Source organism: Motacilla alba, chromosome 6 (genome assembly GCF_015832195.1).
Source record: "Motacilla alba alba isolate MOTALB_02 chromosome 6, Motacilla_alba_V1.0_pri, whole genome shotgun sequence".
Classification (NCBI taxonomy): domain Eukaryota; kingdom Metazoa; phylum Chordata; class Aves; order Passeriformes; family Motacillidae; genus Motacilla; species Motacilla alba.
The window spans coordinates 3,987,720-4,005,904 of record NC_052021.1 but is presented as its reverse complement, the minus strand read 5'-3'; the positions used below and the strand labels follow the sequence as shown (position 1 = coordinate 4,005,904).

The window sequence follows — 18,185 nt, the reverse complement described above, 5'->3', positions numbered from 1 at the left end:
GGTTCCGCCCACCGGATGCGGGGCAGCCCCGGCCGGGAAGGGCCGGGAAGGGCCGGGAGCGACCGGGAGCGGCCGGGATCAGCGGCAGCCGAGCCGAGCCGAGCCGAGCGGCTCCACCGGCACCCCCCGGGCCACGGCTCCCGGCTACGACGCGTAACGACAGCGGGAAGTGCGCTCCATCCCCACCAACACATACACCTCACGTTCATAACGTGTGCAACGTGTGGAGAGAAACGCAAAATTGTAATATAAATCTAAAATAAGACCTATGTTTTATCTAGGTTATATATAATTTATACATACATAGCCGATATAAAACGTACCTCACGTGTTTACAACAGGCACATATAGTGAGAGAAGAATGCCCAGGAAAAAGGTGGAAATGACAAGATGTCTCCAAGAGCTGTAATTAACCCAGAGCTTTGGCAATTTCGCTCCTGCCCTTCTGCTCTCCAGCCAAGCTTTTCCTTGAGGAGAGGCAGGACGAGAGGAAACGGCCTCGGGCTGTGCCAGGGGAGGCTCAGGTGGGACAGCAGCAGGAATTTCTTCAGGCAAGTCCTTCCCTTTCATGCCGCTCCTGCAGGCTTTGATGGTAAAAATAAAGCAAAGAATCTCCTGGAGGCTTTTGTTTCTCAGCTCATGTGGACCATTGTGCTCGTTCATTCCTGGAAAAAAAATAATATTTAGGACCCTTCTGGTTTTCTTCCCACTCCTGGAAAGAAGTGACATCTGTTTTGGTGCAATTATGGAGAAATGCAAACACACACACACACACACAGAGAGCTCGAAACTTGCGTTTTGTCACTGCTGAGGTGGCAACCCCTGAAAGAAATCCCATCAAAAAATACTTCTAAAAGATGTGGAGAAGCGCAATTTTTTCAGGCTGGTGGCCAGGATTGGATTGGGCTCCAGTTCATGCAGATGTTGAGGGTTTGTGCTCAGGGGTGTGACTGGTTTCCTTCCCAGGGTCCGCGTGGGCTTTCCATTCGCAGCTCCAGTGGAACGGGCCGGCTGGAAGAGGGGAGCCACGGGGTTATACCGGGGGGGAAATGTTGGTGGCAGCCCTGTCCTCAAAGCCCTTGGCGTGTTGGAACGCTTCCCCACCTGAAAACAGACCCAGGAGGTGGGGACACAAGGTGACACTCAGACACAGAACGAGCTGGGATGGCTGGGAACCTGTCCCACATTGCTCCAACCTGGCCTTGGACACTTGGCACCTCATCAGTTTGGGGTTTGCAGCTGGAGGAAAGGGGGAGTGTGGAAATCGAGGGGGCTGACAGGGACATCTGTGGCCACAAAGTGCTCCTGGAGGCCAGGGTTGGCACCGGGGTAAGTGGATGAAGATCGGTCCCAAATATATTTAGCCTGAAAAGCAAGAGGAGGTTCTGGGAACAGCTTTGCAGTGGGAATAACGGTGGCAAAACATCTCAAGGTGCAACTTGGTAACGTTTCTGAAAGGAATTATAGAGCATATGCAAAGGCTGGAGGCTGCAGCAGCCTGGGAAATCCCTCCACCTGATGTTCCACTTTCTTTTGAACCCTTAAAAGGTCATTTCCCTGCAAAACATGAAATTCCCAAAAAGTTACAGTTCTCGGCTCAGAGTGCAAAGAGCCTTGTACAATGGGGTTTATCCCCTAATGTTTTAAATAAAGACTGAGTTGGAGATTTATAGACAGGGTTTTCTCCCTGCCAGGGTAAGTGTGATCAGTGTGGGAAGGAGAATGGACAGAAAGCTCCATGGAAATCCCACGGGCTGCTGGGCCAGCCGGCCTGACCTGGGGGGACTGGCATGTCCCTGTCCCCCACCTAGGCTACCCCGAGGACAGCAGCAGGAATTTCTGCATGGAAAGGGTGCTCAGGCCTCGGCAGGGGCTGCCCAGGGAGCTTTGCAGTGCCCATGCCTGGAGGTGTCCCAGGAAGGGCTGGAGGTGGCCCTCAGTGCTCTGGGCTGGGGACAAGGTGGGCACTGGGCACAGCTGGGACTCCAGGGCTGGCAGGGCTTTTCCAATTTAAATGATTCTGCCCTTCCGAGGGCAGCAGGTGGCCCAAAGCCCCCTTCCCTCCGTGCCCCGGTGGCTGCAGGGGGCGACAGGCGCTCGCTCACCGCGGCTCCTCCGCTCCAGGCCAACCCCGGGGACCGTGAGGGGCGGACCACGAGCCCCCTCAGGACGCCGGGCTGACCCCCCTCCCGCCCCGTTCCCTTTCCCCGCGGGGCCGCACCGAGCCCGTCCTTCCCCTTGCCTTCTTCCCGCCCAGCTGGGCTGAGGAAGGAGGAGAGGCGGGCGGGCGGGCGGCAGCCCCGGGGCTCCGAGGGGCTCGGGGGCCCCCGGCCGGCGCGGGCCCCTCACGGCCCCTCACGGCCACTTCCGCCCGCGGGGGAGGCGCCGCCGCCAGCGCCCACGTGACCGAACGCAGGGCCGCTCCACCTCACCGTACCGCCCGTATCCCTCCGCTCGCCGCTCTCCGCTCGCCCCCCCCTCCCCCGCCGCTTCCGTGGGGCGAGAGGGGCCGGCGGGCAGAGGGGTACGGACGGCGCGCGCAGCGCGATCCGTCCCCCCGGTATATCCGGCGCGCCGCTTCTCCGCTTCTCCGGTGGCGGGGTGGGAGGGACTACTTTGTGTGTTGGCGGATGCGTCGCGTGGGCGTGGCGGCGCCGCCCGCCGTCCCTCTCGGAAGCCGCGGCCATGATGGGCGCCCCGCGCCGGCGAGCGCAGCGGGCCGGGGGATGAGCGCGGCCGTGCCGCCCTGAGGAGCCGCCGCCGGGAAGAGCCGAGGGAGCGACCGCCCGGCCCCCGGGGCGGGGAGCGGAGCGGGGCCGGGCCGGGGGCGCGCCCCGCGCCGCTGTCACCATTGCCGGGGCCCGGAGCGCCGCAGAGCTGCTCCCCCCGCCGCCGCCGCGCTCGCCCCAAACACGGCGGCGGCGGCGGCACCGCCCGCAGGGGCTCGGCGCGGCTCCCGACGCGCTCGGAGGAGGAGGAGGAGAAGGAGGAGGAGGAGGGAGCGGCAGCCGGTGCCGCCGCCGGGAGCCGGGCCCGCCCGGGGCTGAGCCGCCGGAGCATCAGCGCCCGGGGCCGCCCGGTGGTGCCTCGCGGCCGCCGCCCGGGCCCTGCGCGCTGCCCCGGAGCGGCCCCCGGCTGCCAGACATGACCGCCATCATCAAAGAGATCGTCAGCAGGAACAAAAGGCGATACCAGGAGGATGGCTTCGACCTGGACCTGACCTGTATCCTCCTCCCGCTCCTGCTCCCGCACGTCCCGCGATTGCATCAGACCCGCGCGGCGTTACCTAACGCGCTGCCCCCGGCCGCTCCGCCGCCGGGGCTCGCCCGGGCCGCCGCGCCCTCCCCCGCCGCCGCCGCCGCCTCGGCCGCCTTTTGTCCGGGCCCGGCAGATTAACGGGAGCTCCAGGATTAACGCCAGCGCTCCTTGCCGGCCGGCCCGCGGCCCCCCCCCGAGCCGCCCAGGGGCCGTGCCCCCCCGGCCCCGGAGCCCCTGGCCGCTCCGGAGCAGCCGCTTATCTCCGGCTCTGTTGGTTTTTTTGGGCTCACGCAGCAAATGCGCCCGACCCGCCGCGATTTGCGTGCCCAGCGCTTTGTAGATATATATTTTTTATTTTCTTTTAATTTAGTAACTCGTCTTGAATTGCGATTCTAATCATGGCAGGCCTGTGGCTTTCCTCGGGTTGCTTCGGTGGAAGCCTGTGTCCTCTGCCCTGATTTCCAGCCCTCCGCTAAGGCAGGGCTGTACCTTAGGATGCAGCAAGGCTCTCCATGACAAGAGGTGGTAATCGCTTCTTCCAAATTTAAAAAAAAAACACCAAAAACAAAACAGCCAGAACCCACCATTTTTTTTTTCCCCGGTGAACTGCACGAGGATGTGTCACAAACCAGAGCGCGTCGGGTCTCATCGAGGAGGATTGTATAGAATGCTTGTTTCTGGAATAAGTAATTAGCGTGCAATTACGGCTAATGAGGCTAAACCCGGTGTGTAGTTTTGGTGGCCTTTGGAGCAGATGTGTTGGAGCGGCGTCAGGCAGATGTTTAGCTCGGAATGCCCTGCAGGGCTCGTGGTGGGTAGGGGTTCTGCTGTCGGCAGGGTCTTGCTCCGTGGTGAGGAGAGATTGGTGCTGTGGGAAAGATTTTGGGGCAAGAACTTGGCTTAGAAGTCGGCAAAATGGATATTGACAGTGGTGCTCAGAGCTGGACTTCTCCCTGTGGAGAGATGTTTCTGTTCTGCAACGGGATTAGGTGGAAATTTATTGGGTTTCGGAGCAATTACATTCAGGTCTGAGCGAGTGCTCCAAATAAATCCAGTTTTTGAGCAGGATTAAAGCTGATAAAAGCTGTAGCTAGTACAGAGCTCTTGCTTTTGCCTTGAACATTGGCCTAAAATTTTGGTGGCTTCAGAACAACCTGAAATGTTCTGGACTTTAGCAAGTGGCTGCCTGGCTTTTAGTTGAAAACCCAGCAGCTCTGGTTCATCATTCCTGCGTTATGTTTGTGATAAAAATACTTTTAGGCCTGGATTTTTAGCTGTTTGGACTTGGTGATTTTGTTGGCTGTTGGGAAGATTTTGTTGGCTTTATGGAAAGAGTTAAGTGGTGACAAGACCAAAAGGTTTTGCCTTCACAGTTGAAGAGTTTGGTGTTTCAGGCATCTTTGCCCAGATGTGCCCTTGGTGGTGAGAGCTATTTTGACCCAAACACATCTTTTTAACTGGTTATATGTTCCTAGCAAGAAAATTTGTGAATGCTGAACCTCGACTTTCTTGCTCAAGATTGCCTGATGATGCGTCAAATGGAAGTGATTAGTGATTGCTTATTTTTAATTTTTATTCTTAGGATTTTGTGTTAAAAGAGGCTGTTACGCTGGGCTTAGGATGGTGTTCCTAAAAGCAGCAATTCTGCCATGAAATCTGTGGAAAAGATGGTATGGTTTATTTAATGATAAAAAATATCATAGGAAGAAGTGAGGTTTTTAATTGCTGCACATTTTGAACAGATAATTAATGAATGAAGACTTTTGCCTGTACAGTGACTTTGCTGATGTTGCTGCAGAAGTGAAAGCTGAATTTTTTTCATCACTTTGTGCAGGCTTCTTTTTGCAGGGCTCCCATGGAACTGTTGCTCACCAATCCTGGTAGCCGTGGATTTAGCTCTCCAACCATGTGGTATTAAGGGGAAAAAAGAGAAAACCAGAAGCCTGAGCGAGCTGTTTGACAAGGCATGGCAGGAGGACCAGGTGTTAGGATGCCCAGTAAGTTCAGGGTAGCTGCCTCTGTCCAGCCAAAAGGGAAAGGCAGCCAGGAGTTGGGCACTGGGCTGGGCTCTGGGAAATGGAGGCCTGGGTTCCTCCTGCAGCTCCTGAACACTCAGCACTGCTGCTCCCCTGGCCTTTGGGAGCTGGAGGGTGAAAGGAGCTGCAGTGAGTCCAGGTGAGCTGCCTGTGTTCTGTGCTCTGCCCTTTCCCCTGTCCTGTCTCAGGGTCCCCTGTGATCAGAGATCTTTGGGCATGGATATTATCCAGAGGCCTTGCAGGAACTCCTGGGTGCCAGAGGCAGGCTGGGTGAGGTGCTGGAGTGCCAAAATCCTTGGTTGGGGCTGGGTCAGAGCCTTTTAAAAGGGATCTTGATGTATGTGCATGCAGGACATTGTGCTTGGAACCCTCAGTTCCCGAGGAGCTGGTTAAGAATCCTTGTGTGTGTGATGTGGGATTTCAGCAAAGGGAGCCAGCATCTTCCCAAAATCAGTGCAGAGCATGAAAATGGGCCTGTGTGTCTTTAAAAACCACACTGCTGCTGCTTGTCATCTCATCAGATGTTCTCTCGGAGCAGCCTTTACGCACATCTTGGAAAAAAATATTCTGAACTTAGAAGAAGAAAGGGTTTTAGTGGTGGAGACATTAAATCAGCTTCAGTTTAATGCTGCAGATATTTCTTTCTGGTTTATTTGGCTTTTAATTAATTTCTGCAGTGCTGGATACTTTTTGGTGCCCACGGGTGAGAAGGAAAGTTTGGATTCATGTCTTTCTTCTCTGGTGGTTGCATTTCTTGATGCTGCAAGCACCAGAATGTTTTCTGAGGCACTGTGTGTGTTATTTCTGAAATGTGCAGCTTGATGCTGCAGGGAACAGCAGAGAGAAAGCACTTCCATGGCTTGCCTGTGTCTTAAGAGCTCTGTGTGTGAGTTTAGGAAGTGAGGAAAAAAATCATGCTGCTTGTGCCTGTGCTAGCTCGGGTTAAACTCTGCCTCGTGTCCCCAGGCCTTCTGCTAGGGGTGCAAACTGGCAGCTAGGCTGAGCCTAGGGCTTGACTGAAGCATGTGGAGCTCGTGACCTACATAGTGGCACAAACTGCAGCAACATTCAGGCAGATGAGATGTTGGGAGCAGTTTACACGTCTCACACGTCGTTTGTCTCGTGGAATGAAAGGCAGGGAATGCTGAAATTGCTGCAGGAAGATCCTTAGAATCTCTTACTGCTTTGTGCTGTTTGCAGTCCTAAAGCTCTTTGCATTTTTAATGCAATTTTAAATTATGGGACTGGACTCAAAATGGCTCAGCTTCCAGGAAAAAAAAAAAAAAAAGTGAATTAGTGGCATGAGGTCTATACTGTGTTTAAAAATAGAGCTGGAGCTGGAAATGCCATTTGTTTAAAAGACTTGGTCTCATTAAAAAACTGAAGTTTGTTAGAGGTTTTGTCTTGCACACGAGCACAGGGAGGGTTTAGAAGAAACTAGAAGAGACCAACTGGCAGTGCATTTTATTGGTGGGAAAGTATTTCTTTGTTCTGAAGTAAACCATGTTCCTTAGCTGTGTTTAGAGCCCGACAGACTCCTTTTGCTTCTGGAGCCTGGGATGATGTTGGGTTTTGGACAAGATTAGTGCCAGTTTTGCTCTGAATTCCTCTCAGAAGTCTGTTTGCATAGACAGCACTGCAGCGGCCCTGCTGGCTGGGGACTCAGCAGAGTTTCAGTTCCCTGCTTGCTCCAGGATGTGTTTGATCCCAGGAAGATTTCTGCACTTAGCAAGGAAGAAGGGGTTTGACCTGTCCAGATGGAGAAAGCAAGGTGGTGATTGCTGCAAATGCGTTCCTGCATTTTCTCTTCTGGGGTTTGACATGGGCTAGGTCGTTCACTGCTCCTCACAACCCAGAAAACCCCAAACCCTGTGCCACAGTTGTGTGGATAGGGGTGTTGGATGGATAGGGGTGTTGGACAGCTGGAGCCTTCAAACCCCACGCTCCAGCAGGTGCTGTGGGGTGCAATCCCATCCAGAGTCACCCAGCCCCTTCCTGCCCTGCTTTTCCACTGCTGTTGTTCAGAAAGGGACTTCTAAAAAACCCTAACAAATCACAGCTTGTCCCTCTGCACTTGTTTAAATGCAGTGCAGGATTCTTAGGGAAATGCTTCAGCTTGGATCATCAGAAATTTTCGGTGCACGTGGAGACTGTTTGCACAAGATAAACTCCAAATTAAAAAATCCCTGCCTGTGCACGCTTTGAAGTGGGCAGAAGCTGCTGAAGGGGTGGCTCTGTGTTCTTCTCAAGGTGGGCACAGAAATGAGTGGGCCCTGCGTAGTATTTCATAAATGGTGACCTCTTAGAAAATGCCCAAAGTGATTCATGATTGGCGCCTGGCTTTAAGCTCAGTTTAGTGTGTGAAGTCTTCAGACATCCAGAGCTTTGCTGTTAAACGTGAAGAGGCTAGTGCTGAATCAAGTGCCAGCTTTGCTAGGACCAGCACTGGGTCTGAGTGTTGTTTTTTAAGGAAAAATCCAAGTTTTCTCTTGCTTTCATTAAGACTGATGAGGTGCTGGCACTCGAGGAGTTACTTTGTGGGGTTTGCTCGCTGAGGACAGTTCTGTCACTGTTGAGGACTCGTGGAAATCCCACCCCACATTTATTCTGTGTGTTTGGCTGGCCAGCCCCAACACTGGGTGCAGCTGGAGCCTTGGAGGGCGGTGAATTTTGGAAATGGATCTTTCTAGGAATCTGTGCTAGTCAGGAAAGCCTTTTCTGTCCACGGGATCATTCCGTCTGCCTTCCCCTGACCTGGGAGCGGATGGAGCCTTGAGTGTGCAGCTTATGCAACACCGGAGCTGCTGTGGCTGCTGCAGCATAACACATGCACAGAGATTAGCTGGCTCTAGATAACTGCTGGGCTGGGGCTGGCACATTTCTCTGGGATGAAATTCCTGTTGCTGCCTACCCAGTGCTACACTTAAGACACCAAGAAGAACTTGCTTGTCTTACCAAAATGTTCTGGAGCGCAGTGACTGCTGTACAGACAGTGAGTATTGATGTCTCAAAACACTGTAGAGGAGTACAGAATCATGTTAATTTTCTCCCAGAAGAGAGGTGGCTGTGTTTTCCAGTCTCTTCCTTGTAGGTTGGTTTGGGCACCTAAGTCCTCTTTGTTGTGGAAGCAATGGATATAATTTATTCAGTGATAATGTGGCTGAAAGGATGTTGTGTTAAAACCCCCCCATAGTAAAAAGCATAAAGCCAAAATGAAACTTCAGGGAGTACAAATACGAAGTTGAAATGTTATCTGTAAAACTTCTGTCCACCAAGTTTTTGCAGGTTGTGAATTGCTGAACAGTTCCTTAAATGAAATTCTATTTATAATGGATTAATGTTGTTGCCATATTAATGCTGCATAAGCTGACAAATTATACCCTGGTGCCTTAGCCAGAGTCTTCCTCTGCAACAGGTTTAAACATGAAAATGGTTGTTGTATAGTGATTTAAAGGACAATTGTTGTGTTCTGGCAAACGGGAAGAGAAGGGAGGGAATAGGCAGCTGAGCTGTCAAATCCCTTCATTACATTAGAGACCAAAGATACTGTCACTACTCATGACTGACTCCCAGAGCCCAGCTCCTTTCTAGTTTGGAGCAGCTCTGAGCTTTGTGTGATTTTTATTCATTTACTGTGCCTGATACAGGGTGGATGTTGAATTTATTGCATGGCTTTTTCAGGGAGGAAAATAGGATCTGTAGCCTGGAGTTGTGTATAGTAATTCCTGGATATCCCTGTGCCTCATCTTAAACCCAGGGGAGGTGTGGGCTCCTTTGATTTGGCACTTGGGTGAAGGTTTTTTTTGGGATTAAAGCTGTGCAAGTTTGTTACTGGAATTTCTGGGCTGTAAGAAGGGAATTTATTTGGAAATGTGTGGCCCTGTAGAGCAGGATGTCTCCCGAAACATGGATTATTTGTGGATTGTTGACTCTCCTTTGGGTTCTGTTAGTTTTTGGATGTGTCTTAGGCCCAGGTTGATATTTCAGATGTAAACAAATCCTTGTTCCAGTTTCTAATTCAAGCCAGCATCCTCCTTGCTCCTGTCGTCATCTGCCTCCTTTGCTGTCTTGCCTGTGAGGCCCTGGAAAAAAAAAAAAAAGGCATTTTTGTAGAATGGAAGTAAATAATTGTGCAATTAGGCCCTGTATCATGCTGCATAAATCTAGGTTATCTTAATAACGACTCTTAGGCAATGGAGCTCAAGTGGTGGCTCTGTGATTCAAATGGTAATTGACTGTGCAGCTAAAAAAATTAAACTCAACTGCTCTGTGTTTGGGATGATGACTATTGCAAAAGCTGGCATTGTTCCCTTCAAAGATGAACTCCCAGCTCCACAGCCCCAGCGTGCAGCAGTGCAGAAAAACTGCTTAATATCCAGTTTTTTGTAGTGAAGTGCTTAAGAAACGTCTTTATAAACTTAATTCTGCCTTTGTGGAGCTGTAGTATAATAGCTTTTAATTGCGTGATTAATTTTCTTCGAGGCCTCTGCTTAATTCATTGCATTGCCTGGGTATATATTGGGCTACAACTGAAGAGTTGTGTATTTTCTGTTCCTTCATTTCTTGTGTGGGTGAGTTAGAGAAGTAATGTCCTTTTTTTATGCTAACATTTAGAGGAGGGAAACACCAGATCTCATTTGGATAAAATTATCTACTTGGGGCTTATTGTTTGAGTAGTGGTTTATTAGAATGGCCTTGTGTCTTGTTTTGCCACCCATCTTTATTTTCTTTTGACCCACTCCACACACATAAAGGTTTGATAAATCCATACAAACCCTACGTTTTTGTAGTTTCTGTTTTCTGAAGGTTTTTAGTGTGCTGTGTTTGTCCTGCAAGCCCCATAGCTATTTTAAATTCCCTTGTCTCTCAAGAGTTTTTGGATGTTCTTTCAGGCTTGTAAAAAGTTGAGTCTGAGCCATTTTTCACTTCCTGTCAGTAAATATCAAAGTAGTGACTCTTCTGTGCTGGCTTCTCTTTACTGAATAAAATTCCTGTGTTTTTCTGGGGGTGTTTGAGGTTAGGACATGCTTAAGTACACACTGGTGGTTCAGGGAGATCCTGCAAAGTGGGGTGGTGTGCTGGGAACACACGGTCACATCTCACAGCTCTGCTTGAAAGAGCTCATGCTGAGTTGGGTTGGTGGTTAGAACAGGTCAGTTTGGCACTTAAAAACTCAAATTGAGGTGTGGCAGTCCAGCTTCTCACAGCGTTGCTTCCTCTGCAGGGGATCTGCTCAGTCCCTGGCCTGCCTCATGTGCACACCTGGATGTGGCACCCATGCTCTGGGTTGGGTGACAGGGTGGGGATCAGTCACAGACTGGATTTGATCATCCCAGAGCATTTTCCAGCCTCAGTGATCCTGGGATTCTGCCCCGTCATCCTTGGGCCACCGTGTGTTGTTGCAGCTTGTTGGGATGCCAGGCTGGCTATGGAAAGATGGGATGTTGCCTTTCCAACATGTCAGCAGAAACAAAAGAACTTTCTTTCCTGAATTTTCCCTCTGGAAATCTGTTGGGATTGTAGGTCTGGATTTGGGGTTGAGTTAGGGAGTCGAGGCCCAGTCTCTGCCTTCACAGCTGAAGAGTTCTGTCAAACTTGATGTCAGAAACACAGAGTCTGGTGCATCATTTGTTGTGTTCCTGTTTGCTCTTAGCTCTTTCTGAATGGGAAGGGCAGCTTTTCTGTGCCTTTAATGTGGTCAGCTGTTTTAGAGGGGTTTCACGGGTTGGAAGGGATTCACAAGGATCATCAAAGTCCAGCTCTTGGCCTTGCACAGGACATCTCAGCAATCCCACCCTGTGCCTAAGAGAATTGTCCAAACATTTCTTGCAGCTCTACACAAGAGCTCCTGTTTCCTTTACTCTCTGCATGCTTTTCTATCTTTATTTATGATTCCACACCATTTTGAAATGGAAGTTTCAGGTGCCTTTTTCTCAGCCTTTGTCAGAACAAGCTGTTCTCTAGAGCAGCCATCATCTTTCATGCCTTTGTTCCCATTTTTTCTGTTTATGCTGTGAGGTCTGTGGGGTTTTTTTCCCCAATTTTAACGTGACCCCGTTGGCTCTTCAGCCAAGCCTCCATATGGCTGAGAGTTCCTGACACATTTCCTACACCCCACAGATGAAGGGAGAGACTCCTGCTCTGGGATGACTCCCAAATGCAATATAATGAGCAGCTCCAGAAGTGAGTTGTGGATGTAGACAACCTGGCGTTTCCTCCTGGGGCATCTTGTGATTTATTTCTTTATGTTGTGGGAATTGGAGTTCCCCTGCAGACCTTTGTCAGCCCCATGACCTCATGTGGACAGCTTTGCCTCCTGGATATGAAGGAGCTGCAGTTATTCCATATCTGAGTTGTTGCATTTAAATTGCAGGCTGAAAGCTTAAAAAAAACCTTAAAAATGGGGGGGGAAAATAGAGTCCTTGTTGGAATATAGAGCATCAAGGGGTTAAATTCATTTCTTCTAAATGATAGAATGTTTCAGCCACATCTGAGTTGGTCCCTTTGCTTGTTGTTTAAGGCACAGATGGTAGAGTTGACAAGTGCAGCTGGCTGGCTACAAGGAATCCTCCTTTGCTCTGAAGAACTTTCTTCCTGTTCGTTTCCTCTATGCTTCCTGATGATCCAGGCTCGTAGAAAAATCCTAAAATTATATTGCATTTCATGCTGGCTAATGGAAATGCTGCCTGTTAAATAAAGAAGGCACTCTTGGGTACAGCTTAAACTGCACGTATATCAGGAAAGTCTTCTAGATTTGTCTGGGTGTATTTTCCTATGTCACTTTCTTTTTTGTTGTTGGGATGCTGTCAAGCAAATGGCACTAATAAGAGCTTGGCCATTTGTCAGGGCTCTTAAATCTGTTTGAGGATGGAGTGTGGACACTTCTTGTAACACTCCCCCTGTAGCTCCAGGCTGTCAAGCTGTTGAACAGTTAGAGCAGTGCTGGTTTTTTTTTCTTCCCTTGCTGCTGCTCTGTGGACTTGTTTAAGCTGGAGTTAAAGGGCTGGAGGTCACCAGGGGAACGTTTCAGCCCAGCTGTGCTGCCAGACCGCCTCGCACGGCTCCTGCAGCCAGAGTTCCTGAAACCTGCGGGCTAATTCAGACAACAAAGCAACTTTGGGAGCCTTCAAAGCCGTGCTCCTCTGCTCCTGGGCTTTGCTGTCAAATGGGACGTGGCAGTGACAGCTTGGCCACCCCATGCCGGTGGCTGGGTCCCCTCGCAGGCAGGAGGGTGAGGGGTGACACGGAGCAGAGCTGGCAGCAGATGAGGAGTGGGCTGGTGGGGAGCAGATTAAAGCAGGGCCAAGCCTCCCCTGCCTGAACTGGAAGTGAAAATTAGCATTCCTGGCAGTTGTGAAGCTTTTTTTCAGGCTGTAGATTCCTCAATTTAAGGCTGTTCTTTGTTAAATGAAATTCCAGTTTGGGAGCTGGAAGCTGAGGGTTGGGAGAAATGGGCTGTTGTTGTTTTATTTGCAGGTGTCAGGTTCAGGGTGTGCAAAAAGGTTTTTAGCTCCAAAGCACAACTTGAACAGCCCCGTTATTCACAGCTTCAGGAATATTCAGCTTCTTGGAAATTTCCTTTCTAAAGAAAGATGAAATCTAATGCCTACTAGGTCGATGCACAGAATCCCAAAATGGTTCGGGCTGGAAGGAACCTGAAAGCTCACCCAGTTCCACCCCCCTGCCATGGGCTGGGACACCTTCCATGATGCCAGGTCTCTCCAAGGCCTGTCCAGCCTGGCCTTGGACATGCCAGGGATCCAGGGGCAGCCACAGCTGCTCTGGGCAGCCTCTGCCAGGGCCTCACCACCTTCCCAGGGAAGGATTTCTTCCCGATGTCCAATATAAACCTTCTGCCTGTCAGTAGGAAGCCATTCCCCCTTCTCCTTTTGTTCCAGGCCTTTGTAAATAATAACTAATTGTAAAATTGCAAAGGGCTATGAGTTTTAAAGTTCTTTTTCGTTTGTGTTTTGATGTAAAACCTGTCTCAGTGTTGGGTTTCAAAAGCTGTGTGTCAATTCTGAAGCACTGCATGCTCTGGCCTGCCTATAAAATAGGAGATGAGGTCGTTTGCTCTTTGTTTTCCTGTTATAGCCACCTTAAGAGTGGAGCGAGGATCAGGGGTTAAATACTTGGAAATCTAGGACTTCATAAAATCACTCAGACATTCTAATGATGTTACAGTTTCTAACTGGCATTGTTGATCATTGCAGGAAAAGCTGCAGCTGTTGGTTTTTTGCAGCTTCCTTGTGACTGTTGGAGAATTAAGAATTGGTAAATGTTTTGCTATGCTTTTTTGGCCACTTTCCATTATTAGGAAAAAATCTGAATTTGTGAACAAAATCAGTTACAGGACCAACATGAGTAATTTACTTTTATATCTCTATGTATGTAAAAAATTGCAAGTGTATACTGCATATTCTTTAATTTGGTCTTGGCATAATGTGAATATATAGACAGCTATTTTTGAAAGTGATTATAACAGCTGATTTACATAATGATCCAGGATTTTTCTCATAGCAACTGGAAAGACTGTCATCTTCAGCAATGTGGGAATGATTTCAGGCTTTAAGGAGAGTGTTTTGTGCAGTCTGTGAGCAGCAGTAGAGCAGAGGCATTTCTGCAGTGGCGCATGGATGATTTGCATTGGTCTCCTTTCAGTATTGACAAAGCATCGTGGTGGCATTGAGTGATTTAGCAGATCATTGGGTGTGGTGATTTTAAGGTTCCTTGGGCACGGCACAGTGTTGTCTTGGCTCCTTTGGAAGTGGAGTTGTGTAGTTGGTGATAAGCACTTGAGTGGAGGATGTTCTGGTGTTCTGCCTTGTGTGTCACGGGGCACCAGAGTACAGAAAAGGTGCAAAGCTGCCAGAGGGTGACCAAAGGAGGGACACGGGGATGGGGAAGGGTCTGGGGGGGCTGCATGAGGAGCAGCTGGGGGCACTGGGGCTGTGCAGCTGGAGGAGCCTGAGGGCAGAGCTCACCAGGGGCTGCATCTCCCATCTCTGCTCTCTGGGACAGGCACAGCACCCAGGGAATGGCTGGAGCTGGGCCAGGGCAGGTTTAGGTTGGGTTTCAGGGCAAGGCTCTTCCCCCAGAGGGTGCTGGGCACTGCCCAGGCTCCCCAGGGAATGGGCACAGCCCCGAGGCTGCCAGAGCTCCAGGAGAGCTTGGACACTGCTCCAGGGATGCCCAGGGTGGCATTGTTGGGGTGTCTGGGCAGGGCCAGGAGCTGCATCCATGATCCTTGGGATCTCTTCCAGCTTAGGATATTCATGGTTCTGTGATCATGGGCCTGTCCATGGTAATTTTTTTTTAATTATCAGCACTAAAATCCCAGCTTCCATGTTTACAAGACTGAGAAAGGAATGAGTACTTTAAAAACTGTTAGAACCGTTTTTGGGAACGAGTATCTTAGGAAAGAGCTACTTTGGCAAAATGTGGTGGGATTTATTTTACGCTTTTTAAAAAGCCCATTTCAAATCCTTGTGGATCCTTTTGGGTTCCTTCCAACTCAGCATATCCTATGATCCTATGAAACTTTGGTAGTTACACCACTTTGGTTGACTTTGTTTTTGCATGTGTTGAACGGCCTCAGTAAATGACTGAAGCTTTTTCCATTTTTGTTTTCCTGTCTTAAAAAAAAAAGCTTGGAATTGATAATGAGCTTGTTACACATTTTAAATGATCAGTTCTCCCAGATTTCTAAAATTAGCTGTATGGTTACCAATTTCATGATGACTCAGAGTTCTTCCTTTGAATGGAAGCCCAGCTTCCCAAGCTCCTGTGTAAGAAATCTCATCTTGGTAGTGAGTATCTTCATTTCAGCTTTGGAAATGGATGTTAAATGAAGTGAGGTGTGAAAAGGGGTGTCTGGGAGCTGTTGTGTGTGGCTGGTGAGAGTAGAGCCTGCTGAAGGTGATGCTCAGTGGATGGTTGCTCCTGAACTGGTCCTTGCAGTGATCAGGGGCTGTCCCTGTCCCTGAAGAGGAGTTTCATTCCCCAGCATGGGGATAAAAACAGGCTGGGAGGGATGCAGGCACAGCCATGCCCTCCACTTGCTGCAGATCTTGGGTGGAAGAAGGATGGCTTTATGACAGCTTTTCCATTTAAGTGATGAAACTTCAGTTTCTGCTCAGAGATTGAATTCATCTGTGCAAACAGCACCACCACTTCCATTCCGTTCTTCCATCTTAGTGCTCCCTAAAGCAAAGGCATTCTTTAATTGTTTGAACCACCACAAGAGCTTCAAAGCCACACATCAAGGCTTCCAGAGCTCCAGGAGCACTTGGACAATGCTCTCAGGGATGCCCAGGGTGGGATGGTTGGGGTGTGTGTGCAGTGCCAGGGTTGGGCAGGATGATCCCTGTGAGTCCCTGCCAGCTCAGGATATTTGATGGTTCTGCATCTCTTCACCGTGCTGTCAGGAGCGTTTATGTCAGCATGTATTGAAAAGCCCCAAAATTCTCTTCCTCAGCAGTAAGAGTGGGTTTGTGATTGCTGCTCCTGCTTTCCTTGGGAGCAGATGGAGCCTGGTGCCTGGAAGGGCGGCGCTGGGGCCGTGTCCTTTGGCACCAGCCCGGTGCAGACACCAGGGTGAGTCAGCAGTGGCTGCGAGCTGCATTCCAGTCTAATGCTTTGAGATAATCACTGAGGTGCTTCAGGACGATTATATTTAGGTGGGGGAGACATTGGCTTGCCTGTTTGAAAAAATTATCGTGTTTTTCTAAAAACAACCCTTTCTCCTCTCCATAAGGCTCCCTGTTGGGTATTTCATTCTGAGCAACAGTTGAGTTGGGTTTTTGTGTTGTCAGGTCACAAAGCTCAGATCACATAAAACAATTTTAGTGAATCAGCATCACAGGCTCACCGAATAGTTGGGGTTGGGAGGGACCTCTGGAGATCATCCAATCCAGCTTCCTCTCCAGGCAGGGTCACCTGGAGCAGGTGACACAGGTGCACTTCCAGGTGGGCTTGGACTGTCTCCAGAGAGAGACAAACTCAACACCCACCCTGGGCAGTGCTCTCTTACCCTCCAGGGGAGTTGTTCCTCGTGTCGAGGTGGCCTCAGTAAATAGATTCACATTTCCCACCCCACACGCCATTTGAAGGATTTTTTCATTGTCTTTCCTTACTGGCATATTGGGGAACACCTTTTGCAATTCCCACTTTTGGTTTAAAATGTAAAAATAATTGTAGTGGTCACAGAATCATGGAATGGTTTAAGGGACCTTTAAAGCTCATGGACCTTAAAGTGCCAAGGGCAGGGACACCTTCGACCATGCCAGGCTGCTCCAAGCCCTGTCCAGCCTGGCCTGGGGCACTGCCAGGATCAGCTGAAGGGTTCCCAGTGCCTCCTGGTTGCCGAGGTGGTGATCAGTGAGTCTGAGGCTGTTCTCCTGATCCTGGAGGGCTTTCCCAGCCTGCTGGCTGCTGTGGGGCAGTGGTGCAGCAGTTTGGGAGCAGGAATGGCTGGGAGCTGTGCCCTTGAGCCAGGGAGGGGAGCGGGAATGGCGCTTCCAAAAGTTCTTTGGGAACTTTTTATCTGCCTGTGCCTGTGTGTTTGGAGGCTTTGGTGTTTGGAGCAGCGTGTGAGCAGGCTGGGAACACTGCTGTTAAGATGTTCTGTTCCCTTGGCTCGGGGGGTGTGTCTGCCTCTCTCCCATCTTGAACCAGCTGGGAATCCTGGAAAGTATCTCCTGTCTCAGCCCCTGGGAGAGGAGAAGCATCTGAACCTCAACCACGGGCTGCAGTGCCTGAACAAATGTAGCAAAGCTCATGACTGCAAATAGAAGTGTGAGCAAGTCACTCACAATTCAGTGAAGTTTGGGCATCTGTCCCATGGGTGATGCTGCAGCTGAAACCGAGTTCTGTTTTGATGTGTCAAAATGAAATTGCTTTCCCCCTGTTGCCAGCATGAGGGTTTATCTTCCACAAGAAGTGCTGTGGGAAGCAGACTGATACATTGGATTATTTTGCCGTGGTAATTTATGGTTTGTGTAGCCCTGCTGCTCAGAGCAGGATGCACGAGGATGGGCTTTGGAGGATAAATGCTGGAACTGGGAGCGGGGAGGAATCAGGATGAAATTGGGAAGGAGGAGGGAGTGTAGCCAGGTAATTCAGTTAATATAATATAGAACCAGTTTCTTCTGCTTATGGCAGGGAATAACTGATAAAACAGTGAAGACATTGCTAATTATATTGCACCTTTTGTTAATTAAAGAGGTGTGAACTGCTTGCTGAGTAAAATAGATCAGTGGGAAATTCAAAGTTTGTGATTTGAGGTTATCCCAAGCTCTGTAAGTTAAGCACTTGAATGTTTGGTTGGGTTTTTTCCCCCAATATGTTCTTTTTTTTTTAGTGTTTGGGCAAGTACAGAATAAACTGGAAACCAGACACAAACCTGTTTCAGTGTCTGTATTTAAAGCAGCCACAAATATTTATTTGGCTTGCTCCAAAGCTTTTTCATATTTTTCTCTTTGTCTGTACAAATGATCTGTTGAATGGCCCAAGCAGACCAATGTCTATTAATATTTGGATTACAACACAGTAAATGCTAATTTATTATTTTTTTTTCAAGAGTACAAAACATGATTTCCGTGTATTCAGTTCCTAATGTTTTTCTGAAGCCTTGCAGTTAATGGTGTCAATGCAGAACTTGGTCTGTGCTGCTCTGCTCTTGAGGACTTGTGGGAATTTTGCAAGGGTGGAGTAGAGTAGTTTGTGTCCTACTTCAGGCTTTTCTTTGTGCACAAATAACTGGAATTTTAGTCTCTTGGAAGCCAGTGCAGTATCTCCCATTCTGATGCGATTAATCTTTGGAGCTTTGGTATATTTTGTCCATGAAAATAAAAACGAGTTTTAAAAGGGTAGGATAATTTAGGTTGAGAG

General features: G+C 49.5%; 2 protein-coding genes across 2 annotated transcripts in view; one reads left to right on the top strand and one right to left on the bottom strand.

The window, feature by feature from the left end:
* Positions 1-224: 224 nt before the first annotated feature.
* LOC119702556 (translation initiation factor IF-2-like) lies at positions 225-3,060 on the bottom strand. Its single transcript, XM_038140820.1, has 4 exons — positions 2,438-3,060; positions 1,197-1,365; positions 796-1,011; positions 225-665 (listed from the first exon to the last, which is right to left on the bottom strand). The coding sequence occupies exons 1-3, from the start codon at positions 3,058-3,060 to the stop codon at positions 838-840; spliced, it is 966 nt and encodes a 321-aa protein (XP_037996748.1). The 3' UTR covers positions 225-665; positions 796-837.
* PTEN (phosphatase and tensin homolog) overlaps positions 2,754-18,185 on the top strand; it is a 49,234-nt gene continuing 33,802 nt past the window's right edge. Inside the window, exon 1 of the mRNA XM_038140156.1 lies at positions 2,754-3,223. Within this exon, the coding sequence (XP_037996084.1) occupies positions 3,145-3,223 (79 nt within the window). The 5' untranslated portion in view covers positions 2,754-3,144. The remainder of the gene's footprint in view (positions 3,224-18,185) is intronic.

Coding starts and splice junctions, on each gene's coding strand:
- LOC119702556 (XM_038140820.1), bottom strand. CDS start 3,060: ATGCTCCGGCGGCTCAGCCCCGGGCGGGCCCGGCTCCCGGCGGCGGCA. Junction 1,366..2,437: donor CGAGCGGAGGGATACGGGCG/GTACGGTGAGGT, acceptor CTTGCTTTTCAG/GCTAAATATATTTGGGACCG. Junction 1,012..1,196: donor TGCCAAGTGTCCAAGGCCAG/GTTGGAGCAATG, acceptor CCCCTCTTCCAG/CCGGCCCGTTCCACTGGAGC.